This window comes from Amborella trichopoda, chromosome 6 (genome assembly GCF_054954075.1).
Source record: "Amborella trichopoda isolate Santa Cruz 75 chromosome 6, AtrichopodaSantaCruz75HAP2 v2.0, whole genome shotgun sequence".
Lineage (NCBI taxonomy): Eukaryota > Viridiplantae > Streptophyta > Magnoliopsida > Amborellales > Amborellaceae > Amborella > Amborella trichopoda.
The window spans coordinates 39,670,901-39,685,755 of NC_142341.1; the positions used below are offsets into that span (position 1 = coordinate 39,670,901).

A 14,855-nucleotide genomic window follows, 5' to 3' on the forward strand; every position below is an offset into this window, starting at 1 on the left:
AAAACCACCACAAAATGTATGAAGAAAAAGGGCATTAAATATCGTACTGCTATTGCAGCAATAATGAAGTCAAATAAGGCAAGCAAAAAAACAATAATTGAAGATAAAACAAAATAAAACAAAGGACTATAAGAAAGAGAGGATAAGAACAAGAGAAATAAGTGATTTTATTGTAAGATTGAGGCGCCATGAATGGAGTGGTGGTAGATGGAGCTGCAACAATTCTGTTATGTGCTCTTCATCTTCTTCTTGTGTGTATTGTTGAATGTGCTCCTGATGGTGCAGAGGTGCTTCGATTTCCTGGCTTTGATGGCGATCTCCCTTCCAAGCATTATGCAGGGTTGGTTCTTCTCTCCCTTTTTTTTCGTTTGGCTTCTTGACTTGTGATGAGCCTCTCTCTCTCTACCCTTAATTGAATTTCCATGTAACCTTTCTCTCTCTCTCTCTTTGCATATACAATTGTAATGGGAAAGTCTTCCCTTTCAATCATGATATTATTATAGAGTGAATTACTCTAAATTTTTTTTCTAAAATATGAAATACTCTATTTATAATTCTAAAATAAGAAATTATAAGTGGAAATCACAGAGAAAGTTAACAAATTACATTCAGACCTTCTTTGATGACCTGTTTCTAAAAAAAAAATGTTGTGTTTTTTTAGTACCTGACAGCTCTCACATACATTTCCCCTATATTTTCAAAAGAGTTCCTTTATTGGATTCGTTCACGCATTGAACTCCATATTTCCACTCTCTTTCTCTCTCTCTTCCCTTTCGATCTCTTTGCATTTCTCTCGCCTCTCTCTCTCTTCCCTTTCGATCTCTTTGCATTTCTCTCGCCTCTCTCTCTCTTCCCTTTCGATCTCTTTGCATTTCTCTCGCCTCTCTCTCTCTTCCCTTTCGATCTCTTTGCATTTCTCTCGCCTCTCTCTCTCTAGAAATGGCAGCTCGTAGAGATCTGAGACAACTAGCTTCTGTCTCTAGAAATGGCAGCTCGTAAAGCTCTGGGACAACTAATGCACAGCCTAACCAGACCGCTGAATCCCAGGCCCACCTCCGTTTACACAAGCAAACTCCCGAAAGTCGCCGGAAAACCTGCCGATTTCCAGTGAGAAGCAAAGTTTTGGGCGATTTTGGCAGCACCGAGACATTTTCAGGTGTCCACCTCGCCGGAGATCTTCTCCCTCACCTTGGGCGACATGCTCATGGAGAAGATCAGGAACCAATATCTCTCTGTCTCTGACAGATGCCAGCAGATTCGAAGATTGGAACCAAAATTTAACTTCTTTGGCCTCCCTCTCTCTCAATCGAAATCCACAGAAGCCTCACCTGTTAATGTCATGGCAGAGCAAAGAAATCAGGCTGGAATGAGAGCCACTGAAATCCTTCTCTCTATAAAACCCCATAAAACTACTTTTCTTGATACCCCATTTCCACCAATTCCACCCACCAGTCAGTTAGTACATGTGTGTGGCCATGGGCATGTGTGTGGCCATGGGCCTTTAAATGGTACAATATTTCTCTATCTTTTAATTTAATGTTTATCACTATAAAAAGAATGACTTCTTAGAGAGAGAAAGTACCGTTATCTCACGGCTAAAAAGTAATCACCCACTTCTTAAGATTACAAGATTACCAGGCTATATTTTTTTTGAGAGATTTGAGGAGGAATCCGAATGTTGGAGAATGGCTTCCTCCATCCCTCGGTACATTGAAATTTACAGAGTTCTCATAGTTTTCCATCCCTCGGTACATTGAAATTTACAGAGTTCTCATAGTTTTGGTAAAAGCCTGATCTTTGCAATCGATAGTCTCACGACACTGCAGCCTAATCTTTGCAATCGATAGTTTTACGATACTGCCCCTAATCCTAGGAGTGGGTCCATTTCTTTCCTCAAGTTTTTCAACATTGGTACTAGAGCCGTTTGTGGAAGCATGGTGGGCTCGTAACCTACCGTTCCCAGGTTCCATTATTTATTTATTTATTTTTTATTTAATTCTTGCTCATAACCCATAGGTCCCAGGATCGAAATCGATTATTTGGTTTCTTGTGAGTTTGTATTTTATTGAACAATATCTCTCTTAATTTTTTTTTTTATCAGTTCTCTATTTACGTTGCTGAAATTTGTCATCTCTGATAAAGTTGATTTCATAAGCCATGAGTCAATTTATTATTTATTCGTTATTATCTCTAAGATAATTGTTCCCTTGTTGGGTTTATCTTATTGTTGTAAAAATTAGCTGAAATCCTTTGATATCAATCTGTTGCTATTTTCTCTCATAAATTATTATACCTTTCATAAGTTAATAGGCGTACTTTGTTAAAGCAACAAAAGTAGACGCACTTTGATTTAAACCATTTGCACTTTTGATATACGCACTTTGTAAATAGGACATTTCTATCGAAAGGTAGAGAGAAACAAATCACATATTTTTTACTCTCTCTTGGCCTTTATTTCTTGCTCATTTTTTATCAAGGTAACATTTCTATCAAGGTAACATTTTTTTTTAATGCTGATTTTTTGTAATTTTTTTTTGTATGCCGCTGTGTAACCAAATTTTTTTTTTTTGAGGCGAACTTTTTCAATAGAAATCGTTGTTGATGGTTATAAATAAAAAAATAAAAAAAAAATAAATAAAGAAAAGGTTGCTGAAATTTTAGAGAGAAAGATAAAGACACACATAATTGCTGAAAATCGGTTGGCTTGCACCTTTCTTTCTTCCATATTTTATAGCTGAAAATTTGTGCATAATTTTATTGGATTATTGAAAATTGTTGTGCACACAACAACTATTCAAGTAAAGGTTCTTATACTAATTGCATGCATTTTTTTTTACGACTTATAATTTAGGGATTTACTACATATTTTATTTGCATAATAATTGTCATTACATTGCATAATTATCCTATGTTTCGGTCTTTTTAAGTTATAAAATTTCATGATCTTGATTTTGTGAATACATTATTTCTATGATTATGCAATGCCATATTTTTGTTGAAAATATCAAAATACCATTGGAGACTCTCTCTTTTGTGCTAAAACATATTCATATATTTATGAAACTTATTTTTATGCAAGATTTGACATAAAGTAGTTGTTGCCTTACTTTATTAATTTTTTGTTGCATCACAGCAGTTCGAACATAAACTGTTCGAGAAATTTTTTTTTTTTTGAGGTCCCAGCTCACTGAGAGTCAGCAAACCTATTGAGTTAACTGGCAAACAACCCTTTCTTAAACACAATTAAATTTTTTTTTTTTTTTGGGAACTTTTAGGTATTATCTAAAAATTTAAAATGGCATCTAGGCTAGTCATGTCAGAACTATCCAAACTTGAAAAACTCAATGGGACCAATTTTTCTATGTGGAAAAGAAAAATTGGATTTATTCTTTTTCAAGATAGTGTAGATTATGTCCTAGAAATCGAACCATCAGTTTTAGAGCCTAATGCCATTGGTTAAGCCAGAAAGCGACTTGAAAAATGGTTAGAAGATGACAAAGTAGCTAGGATTACTATGTTGAGCTTTATGGAAGATGATTTAATTAGATTCTTTGAGGATTACACCGCAGCTCAAAGTATGATGGGCGCCCTATCTGAAAAGTATAGGACCACTTCTGAAACCCATGTATAATTGTTGTTAGAAAAGTACAATTCTTGCAGAATGAAAGAAACGGATTCAGTGACCGAGCATTTCAATAAAATGACAGTGCTCGCAAAGGACGTTGCTGCAGTTGGTAATCCAGTCCCCGATCGCATTCAAGTGTCCATTGTCCTTAACAGTCTCCCTCCATCTTGGGAATCTGTTGTAATTGCATTGAACCATTCTGCACAAGGAATAACCATGTTAAATCTTCCCATGCATCTTAGTATTGAAGTTGAGAGAAGAATGAGGAAGAAGTCAACTGAGCTCCACCTTGTCCAAAGTTCAAATTTTCAAATCCCCAAGAAACCGTTCAATTATCAAAAAAATAATAGGTATAAGGGAAATGGGAGAAATTTTAAAAATCAAAAGAATAAGGTTGAGAAGACCTGTTTTTATTGTAAAGAAATTGGGCACATCAAGTTTAATTGTCCTAAGCTGAAAAATAAAAATAGGAACCAAAATAACAACCCAGCTCGAAATAATCAAAATAAGATAAAGGACTTGATCTACGTAGTCCTAGAATCAATAGTTGTCGATCATGACCTGAGAAATTGGTGGGTCGACTCAGCCTCCACTCTACATGTATCGAGGACCACGGACGGATTCACATAATTGGAAGAGATTGCAGCTGGTAACCAGTGGATTTATATGGGAAATGACACCTATTACGATGTACTAGGTGTTGGTACTTTCAAGCTATTTTTACCATGAGGAACAAATTTCTTATTGACTGATACATTAATTGCGCCCAATATAAGGCGCAATTTGATTTCTGTCCCTAGGCTAGACGACAAGGGTTATGAAATAAGGTTTAGGTGTGGTCGGGTTACTATTGGGAAGCATTTTAGAGCTTTGGTGTATGATACTAAAGTTAACAATTTGTACCGACTGAATATTAATGAAAGTTCATCATTTTCTGGTTATATTGATGCTTCTTTTGATGTTTTTGTGTGTATGGATGATCCATATTTATGGCACTTAAGATTAGGACATATAAATAAAGACAAAATGAATCAAATGGTTAAAAGAGGCTTGCTCCCCAATTTAAGAGAAATTGTGTTCAAAACATGCGAGCCATGTATTTCTGGTAAATTAACGAAGAAGCCTTTCCCTAAAGGGAAAAGGTCTAGTGAACTACTTAGTATTGTTCACTCTGATATATGTGGCCCATTAAATGTAAAAACACATAGAGGTATGGAATATTTCATAACATTTATAGACGATTATTCACGTTATGGATATGTATACCTAATTAGCAAGAAATCAAATGCATTAGAAACATTTAAAGAATATAAAGCTGAGGTAGAAAATCAGTTAGGTAGACTTATTAAAATTCTTCGAACAGATAGGGGAGGTGAATATTGTTTCGCTTTATTTTCTGAATTTTGTAAGGAGCATGGTATAATTCACCAAACAACTATGCCATATACACCACAACAAAATGGTTTAGCTGAAAGGAGAAATAGAACTCTAATGGACATGGTTAGGTTCATGATGAGCCATTCAAATTTATCACCTCATTTTTTGGGTGAAGCTCTCAACACTGCAATATATATCATTAATCGTGTTTCAATTAAATCTATAGACTTCACCCCATATGAATTATGGACAGGTAGGAAACCTGACCTTACTAGCTTGAAAGTTTGGGGTTCTTGGGCATATGTATTTATACCACCACAAAATTGAGATAAATTACGAAGTAAAACTATAAAATGCTTTTTTATAGGCTATTCAAAAAATTCTAAAGGGTATAAGATTCTATAACTATGATACTAATTCATTAGTAGAGAGTCGTGATGCTCATTTCTTAGAAAACATAGATGATGAAAATATTTTAAATGAGCATATTGATTTACATGAAATTGATAAAGATAAGGGTATGGAAGATCCTGTTTCTCAGACTCCTACATTTGCTGAGAATGATTCAATTGAATCAAGTATACCAGATAGGCCTAAAAGAACTAGAGCCCCACCTACGACTTTAGAAGAATTTTATGTATTTATGAATGAAGATAATTACTCTTCAATGATTGAAGATACAATAGATGAACCTCGAAGCTACAATGAAGCTATTAGCTCACATGACTCAGCTGAGTGGACTCAAGCCATGGATGATGAACTTGATTCTATTAAAAGAAATCAAGTCTGAGAGTTGGTTGACCTCCCTAAAGATGGAAAAGCCATCGCTTGCAAATGGGTCCTAAAGAAAAAGCTTAATGCAAATGGATCCATTGATAAATATAAAGTTAGGTTGGTAGCTATTATGCATAAACTTATTCTCCAATAGCCAAATTTTCATTATTAAGATCATTCTTGCATTAGTTGCATATTATGATCTAGAATTATTTCAGATGGATGTCAAAACAATTTTCTTAAATGGATTAAAAGAAGATATATACATGAAACAACCAGAAAGATATGTAATTAAAAGTCAAGAAGACAAAATATATAAACTTAAGAAATCTTTATATGGTCTAAAACAGTCTTCTAGGCAATGGTACTTTACTTTTCATAATGCAATCACTAAAATTGGTTATATAGCCAATAGGTTAGACCATTGTGTATATATTTAGAATAGTAGAAGCAATTTTGTTATATTGTCACTATATATGGATGATATTTTGATAGCCGGTAATGATATTGGCATGATTAACCATACCAAATCATGGCTAAGTTCCCATTTTGAGATGAAAGATATGGGAGAAGCCTCATATGTATTGGGCATTAAGATAACAAGAGATAGAAGTTCAAGACTTCTATATTTATCTCAAGAAAATTATTTAGAAAGTGTTTTAAAGAGATTAAGATGAAAAATTGCAAGCCCATAAATACACCTGTTTGTAAAGGCTTGAAATTATCAAAGAAAATGTATCCATTAAATGATAGTGACAAAATTGAAATGGAAAGAATTCCATATACTCAAGCTGTAGGATGCATAAATTATGTCATGTTGTGTACAAGACCTGATTTGAGTCATGCATATGGTCTTGTAAGTAGATTTCAGAGTAATCCTAGGATGGCTCATTGGCAAGCTGTAAAAAGGATACTCAGATATATTCAGAAAACTAAAAATTACAAGTTGTGCTTCCAAGCTGACAACTTAGAGGTTATTGGGTACTCTGATGCAGATTTTGCAGGAGACCCAGATGATAGAAAATCAACCTCAGGACTTGTATTCCTCTTTGGAGGTGGATGTGTTTCTTGGTCTAGTAAGAAATAAGGTTGTGTAGCTCGGTATACTATGGAGGCCGAGTATATTGCTTGTATCATTGCTACAACTTATGGCGTTTGGATTAAACGCTTCATAAATGATTTGAAGCTGGATATAGCCGACGAATCGGTTAAATTTTTTTGTGATAATCAGGCTGCTATTTCATCAATTAGAAATAGAGCTACTTATAGTTCCAAGGGTAAGCACATTGAAATTGATTATCATTATATTTATGATATTATTGGACAGAATGAAATAACTGTAAGTTATCTGCCATCTTCAGATATGATTGCAGACCTTTTAACAAAGGGATTGAGTGCAGAAATATTATCAAAGCATGTAGCTTTGATGGGACTTAGAAATATTTAAGTCAGGAACTTCCAAATGGGATTTTTTTAATGTCTTGGTCATGAGAGAAAAAACCGCATTAGCGTGAAAAACCATTATATGACTTTGGATATTTTTTGTTATGCGATGTATAACCGCACTTGCGTGAAAGCTTCATGACAAAAATATGCACACAAATGTTAAATTCATTAAGTCGTAAAGACTTTATGATATTTCAATATATCTGGCCCTCATGGCCAAGTGGGAGATGTTGGTACGTGTGTGTGGCCATAGGGCCTTTAAACGTGCAATATTTCCTTCTCTTATAATTTAATGCTTCTCACTAAAAAAGGAAGGCTTCTTAGAGAGAGAAAGTGCCGCTATCTAACGGCTTGAAAGTAACCACCCACTTTCCAAGATTACAGGGCCACGTTTTCTCAGAGATTTAAGGAGGAAGCCGAACGTTGGAGAACGACCTCCTCTATCCCTCTTTAAGAAGGGTTTCATGGCCATGGAGAGTTACACAGAAATTTACAGAGTTCTCACAGTTTTGGTAAAAGCCTGATCTTTGCAATCAATAGTCTCACGACACTGCCCCTAATCCTAGGAGTGGGTCCATCTCTTCTCTCAAGTTTGTCAACATAGTCTCTAGTGTGTTCTTCCCATTCTTCAGTCTCTAAACGAAAACCAGTTACAGAGAAGGGATTGGACCTTGAAAGAACTAGGAGGCCATCAGAGAAAACTCCACCTGATATCTGCAAATCCATTGCGGTTTTCTTATAAAAAATCTCTGTTTTCTTCCACCTAGTTACTGTTGAATCATAGAGCCAGCAATCCAATGAACCAGACCCCATGAAAATCCGATAAGAGTTTGGGGTTTGGCCTGGGATCATGGTAAGAGAAAGGAAATTGGGGTTTGGGCACGGGATCAATCAAGACAATGGGGTTGCAGAGAAGAAAGGAGGAGCCATTGAAAGAATAAAGGAAACCGGCAATGGAAAATATGGGTGGGGTGGGTTGAAAGGGCAAAAGGGAGGAGTCGCCATTGGCGTGGACTGGGTTCGTAGAGGTGAGGTTGGGTTAGTAGAGTGATTTGTTGTTGATTGTTAAAATTTAAAGGGCAAAGCTAGCTGTCCGGCAATGCAAATGCCGACAGACAGCTTTGGTGAAGGCGCAAACGATAACCCCCGTCCGGTGTATGCATTGTCAGGGGCAACTTCGGAAAAAGATAGCGGACACCATTAATTTACTCTCCTCAATAGTGTCTATATGTAATTTGCCCGAAATTTTTATTTGCAAGTGTTTTCATTCGTAGGGCACTACCTTAAAGCTTGGGCATTGCCCTGCCCTGCTAACAAAAATACTACAAAAATATATTAAAATTCAGATTGAGAATTCCATCCGTAGACCAAAGAGTAATTTGGAAAAAATACAAAAGGGCACGTTGACCGACCATCTTAATAATTTCTACCAATAACATAACATTTTGTATTATAAAAAAAATGTTTTAGGGTTCGTATGTAAATCACTTGTTATTATATTTTTAACAAAGGGCAAGTATTGTTTAACAATGGTTTTGTTGGTTTCTCTTATAACTCGTTTCGTCTTATGAAGTTGGCGACCCAAATTCAAAACTTTGCAGGGGTATTTTGGTCAATTGTTTTCAATAAAATATTTTTTTAATATTTTCCCTAGATTAACCTATTTTTGAAGAACACACTTTTAAAATTTCAAGTGATTTGGATTTGTAGAAAAAAAATAAAATTCAAACACTACTGGATACTACTGGGCACCCATGATCTTCGGATCGGCTTAAATTCAATCTAGGCCGTTGGCACATTTAGCTTATCTACACTAGGCTGCACACCATATCTTTTTCCATATATATATATATATATATATATATATATATATATATATATATATATATATGGAAAAAACTAACAATAGCTGGTCAGGTATAATGAATAGTCCTATAGGTGGAATGGGAATCGTCTGATCATCATTATACAGTTCAAAATACATATCACTGTTTTAATTTTAATTATTTTTCTATAAATTGAATCATAATGAAATTTTGGACATGTGTACTAAAAAATAAGGCGCACAAATAAAAAATATTTCTCATAATATAAAATGATTGAAATACCCCTGAAAATTGATGGGGGTATTTTGGTCATTTTAAATTATTGAAAATAATTTTTTATATTTCATATGGTGCGCAATAGTGTTAGGTATATATACCCAAAATTTTATATTAATACTGAGAATTTTTGTGATAGCCTTAAAATATATTTTTATATTTTATTTATAAAGTTTAAAGCTTCAAAAATAGTGCAGATCGACAGATCTATGAAAACTTGAAAATCTTCAAAATCGACAGTCCAAAAATAAGTTACAAAATACACTATTTCCAAAACTTGAAATCCATTTTTTTATCATGTCCATGCATCTTAATGTCGAGATGATCAATTTGAAGATATTTGAGCGTCAAAAGAACCTCTTCTAGTGAAAGTTTTGAGATAGGCTCAAATTTGATTGTTTAGAGCCTTGGCTCTATATAAATTTTTCCCTATATATATATATATATATATATAGTGATACACTGTCACAAACAAATTACAACAGTAGAACTATTCCACAGTGGAACTGTGCAAACAGTTACAACTGAAGAATTTGTAAAACTGTTCTTTTCACTCCATAGGTTAAAGAGGAAAATACATTTTCTATAAGAAACCAAGTGAGATTGACCACCAAGAAAGTTGGTCCGAGAGTTAAGACAAGAGACAAGTGAACGCCGATGCGAAAAGTACCGCCAAGGCCAGGAGAGCCGCTTAGGGAAAAAAGCTAAGGCCATTGAATGTCCAGATTGTCATTATCCGCAACCTACGATGGCAAATCTCATAAAGAATCTTACTAGTAAAACTGTATCTTCATCTTCAAAACTGAGAGTTAAAAATAAAGAACAAATTATTATAAATGATATTGAGGAAAATATTCAAAATTGGAATATTCCTAAGGTACCAATTCATGATGTCTATAATAAAGGATCATTTAAACTCAAGATGGGTTATGCCATCAAGACTGTAGAAGAAAGTCTATCAGTAACACAACATCAAGAAGACTTTCACCTACTCTCGAAAAAAATAATAGAAAAACATAAAGAAAATAATTACAAATATTTACACATTGGCCTCATTCAAATAGCCGTAAAACCTTTGACCCGACTAGGGTTGAACACTTCTGTGCTTGTATGCCTAAGAGATATAAGACACAATATATTCACTGACTCTCTACTAGGCATGGTTGAATCCAGCCTCTGTAGCGGTCCAATCTATTTTAACTGTTTTCCTAATTTTTCTGTTTCTTTAACCGACCCAAATATCCTAGATATATTGACAATAAATCTCAAAACACATGGATTCAATATGGTTCACAAAATCTTGCTATAGTCTATAGAATATACTATAAGGTCATGAATACATTAAGTCCCAATATCTTAAAACTTGATCAAAAAGATCAAACAATTCTGTTCCAAACAAATATAGAAAAATCTAATATGATAGTTCCAAAAACCATAAAATGGTCAGATATAATTCTACCCCAATCATGGGCATTACAAAATGCCAATCAACCACAAGAAATTCCTCAACATCATATTCCCAATCATATAATAGAACATACCGATGGAAATGTAGAAATACAATTTCAAAATACAAATTTACAAGTACAAGATGATATTGACATTAATAGGAAGAGAAATAGTAAACAGAACATACCAAGTAGGAAATCAATTTCTCACAACCCAAATGTTATCATATTACCTCCTCCTCCTAGTCATCCTTCTTCATCCAATTCAAACATACAATTTCAAGGAACACACAGGACTAGAGATAATATTGTAATTCCAACATATACATCAAAATCTCATTCCACAACTTCTAATACTGAACCCAGTATAGAAGAATTACAAGATTTCTAAGTTTGTACATTACAACTTGAGGATGATATAAATAATAATCAATATTCAAAAGAATATATAGCAGCCTATCTAGCAGCCAAGCTAGAAAGGAAACAAAGAAAATTAAATAAAGCTTTTATTACAAAAGATTATTTATCAGAAGAAAACAAAAATATCCGAGAATGGTATTTAAAAAGATTTCAGCCACCTAGACTACTGGAATTACTACATAAAAAATATAATAAGTTCTTACACAAAGAAAGATTAAATATAGGATTTTTTCACTGGCTAAAGGATATGTGTTTAAAGAAAAACATTACTATTCCCTCATTCAATAAAATTCAAACAATAGAGGAGAAAACATATATAAGTACTGATGGTACTACAATAGCTAGTACACATCCACCTGAGAAAAGTATTATACTTAAAGCAGGCATTCCAAAGAAGAATGAACCTGTACACTCCTCATCCTTCTATGATATAGTGGCTACACCATACAAAGCCATACCTAAAGAAATAAATAAAAAACAGGAATACATACCTCATATTGTAGAGCAGAATAATTATACAAACCTATATTTACAATCTCTTGGAAAGCAAACTGAAAGGATAGAGAGAATAGTATCCAAAGAAACACCTACTATATCTCCCATTCCTAAATCAGTATTATTTAAACCACCTCCTGAGTTAAATAAGAATAAATTCCACATTGGAGAAAATAATAAATCCCTTATGGATCAATTAATTTCAAAATTATCCCAACTAGATCTGAAAGGAGTACCTTCATCTCAAATCAATATTCCTCCACCAACCATCACTTCCCAAATACCTGAGTCATCTGACAAAGGTAAAGCTGTCATACCTGAGCATGAAACAATGATGCTCACAGAGGAATAACCTATAATAGAAGATACAATCCAAAATCAGGAAAAAGCATTTATGGATACTACACCTCTAATGGATACCATCAACAAAATAGCTTATGGAAAATATTGGAAACCCATTACAGCCTTACCCTATCATAAGAGACCTACTCCTGTTGACATTCAAATGGAAGAAGATTCAATACAACAAGCAGTATCTTATTCCGGAAGATCTATAGTCAATTGGCAAATCGATGGTCTATCAGAACTAAAAATATTAGATGTCATGAGACATATGACCATGTATGCCTCTGCAAATAAAATGGCAGGCAACCATGATCAAGAAGTTGCCAAAGCAATAGTAAATGGATTTACAGGATGGTTAAGGGGATGGTGGGATTTTTATGTGGACGATGATACTAAACAAAGAATATTGAATAATACCAGACAATGGACTGGAAGAAATGAACAAAATCAAGAAGTAATATATACAGAAAGTGACGCTGTCAATACCTTGATATATACGATCACTATACATTTTGTAGGCAGTACCTCATTACTAGCAGCAAGATCAGAAGATCTGCTCTCTAACCTACGCTGTCCTACTTTATCTCATTATAAATGGTATAAAGATGTATTTTTCTCAAGACTTCTAATACGAGAAGATTGCCAGCTAGATCATTGGAAGGAAAAATTTATAGCTGGCCTTCCATATCTATTTGCAGAAAAAGTCAAAGAAAGACTTCGCAAGAAACACAATGGAATAATAGTATATTCATCATATACACTCGGAGAACTCTCCGCAGAAATATGTGCAGAAGGTTTAGCCTTATGCACTGATTTCATATCAGTGCATAAGGCTATGAAAAAGTCTTTCTTTGACTTTTTCTGCAAATAGATATGGTAGGCCAGCTATAAATTTTTCCTTCCAATGATCTAGCTGGCAATCTTCTCGTATTAGAAGTCTTGAGAAAAATACATCTTTATACCATTTATAATGAGATAAAGTAGGACAGCGTAGGTTAGAGAGCAGATCTTCTGATCTTGCTGCTAGTAATGAGGTACTGCCTACAAAATGTAGAGTGATCGTATATATCAAGGTATTGACAGCGTCACTTTCTGTATATATTACTTCTTGATTTTGTTCATTTCTTCCAGTCCATTGTCTGGTATTATTCAATATTCTTTGTTTAGTATCATCGTCCACATAAAAATCCCACCATCCCCTTAACCATCCTAAAAATCCATTTACTAGTGCGTTGGCAACTTCTTGATCATGGTTGCCTGCCATTTTATTTGCAGAGGCATACATGGTCATATGTCTCATGACATCTAATATTTTTAGTTCTGATAGACCATCGATTTGCCAATTGACTATAGATCTTCCGGAATAAGATACTGCCTGTTGTATTGAATCTTCTTCCATTTGAATGTCAACAGGAGTAGGTCTCTTATGATAGGGTAAGGCTGTAATGGGTTTCCAATATTTTCCATAAGCTATTTTGTTGATGGTATCCATTAGAGGTGTAGTATCCATAAATGCTTTTTCCTGATTTTGGATTGTATCTTCTATTATAGGTTCTTCCTCTGTGAGCATCATTGTTTCATGCTCAGGTATGACAGCTTTACCTTTGTCAGATGACTCAGGTATTTGGGAAGTGATGGTTGGTGGAGGAATATTGATTTGAGATGAAGGTACTCCTTTCAGATCTAGTTGGGATAATTTTGAAATTAATTGATCCATAAGGGATTTATTATTTTCTCCAAAGTGGAATTTATTCTTATTTAACTCAGGAGGTGGTTTAAATAATACTGATTTAGGAATGGGAGATATAGTAGGTGTTTTTTTGGATACTATTCTCTCTATCCTTTCAGTTTGCTTTCCAAGAGATTGTAAATATAGGTTTGTATAATTATTCTGCTCTACAATATGAGGTATGTATTCCTGTTTTTTATTTATTTCTTTAGGTATGGCTTTGTATGGTGTAGCCACTATATCATAGAAGGATGAGGAGTGTACAGGTTCATTCTTCTTTGGAATGCCTGCTTTAAGTATAATACTTTTCTCAGGTGGATGTGTACTAGCTGTTGTAGTACCATCAGTACTTATATATATTTTCTCCTCTATTGTTTGAATTTTATTGAATGAGGGAATAGTAATGTTTTTCTCTAAACACATATCCTTTAGCCAGTGAAAAAATCCTATATTTAATCTTTCTTTGTGTAAGAACTTATTATATTTTTTATGTAGTAATTCCAGTAGTCTAGGTGGCTGAAATCTTTTTAAATACCATTCTCGGATATTTTTGTTTTCTTCTGATAAATAATCTTTTGTAATAAAAGCTTTATTTAATTTTCTTTGTTTCCTTTCTAGCTTGGCTGCTAGATAGGCTGCTATATATTCTTCTGAATATTGATTATTATTTATATCATCCTCAAGTTGTAATGTACAAACTTGGAAATCTTGTAATTCTTCTATACTGGGTTCAGTATTAGAAGTTGTGGGATGAGATTTTGATGTATATGTTGGAATTACAATATTATCTCTAGTCTTGTGTGTTCCTTGAAATTGTATGTTTGAATTGGATGAAGAAGGATGACTAGGAGGAGGAGGTAATATGATAACATTTGGGTTGTGAGAAATTGATTTCCTACTTGGTATGTTCTGTTTACTATTTCTCTTCCTATTAATGTCAATATCATCTTGTACTTGTAAATTTGTATTTTGAAATTGTATTTCTACATTTCCATCGGTATGTTCTATTATATGATTGGGAATATGATGTTGAGGAATTTCTTGTGGTTGATTGGCATTTTGTAATGCCCATGATTGGGGTAGAATTATATCTG

The 14,855-nt window shown here is 34.0% G+C and overlaps 1 protein-coding gene across 27 annotated transcripts in view; it reads left to right on the forward strand.

Annotated features, from left to right (window-relative positions):
* The first annotated feature begins 174 nt into the window (after positions 1-174).
* The window catches only part of LOC18430000 (serine carboxypeptidase 1), a 48,195-nt gene continuing 33,514 nt past the window's right edge, over positions 175-14,855 (forward strand). For 18 of the 27 annotated variants that reach the window (XR_016058477.1, XR_016058473.1, XR_016058475.1 and 15 more), the window contains exon 1: positions 175-340. Coding sequence is in view for 7 of the 27 variants with exons in the window: in XM_006840164.4 (XP_006840227.1) it covers positions 189-340 (152 nt within the window). In the remaining 20 variants the exon portion in view is untranslated. Of the gene's footprint in view, positions 341-983; positions 1,509-14,855 lie in introns of all 27 variants that reach the window. The other 9 variants (XR_016058476.1, XM_088870666.1, XM_088870669.1 and 6 more) reach the window with 2 other exon arrangements.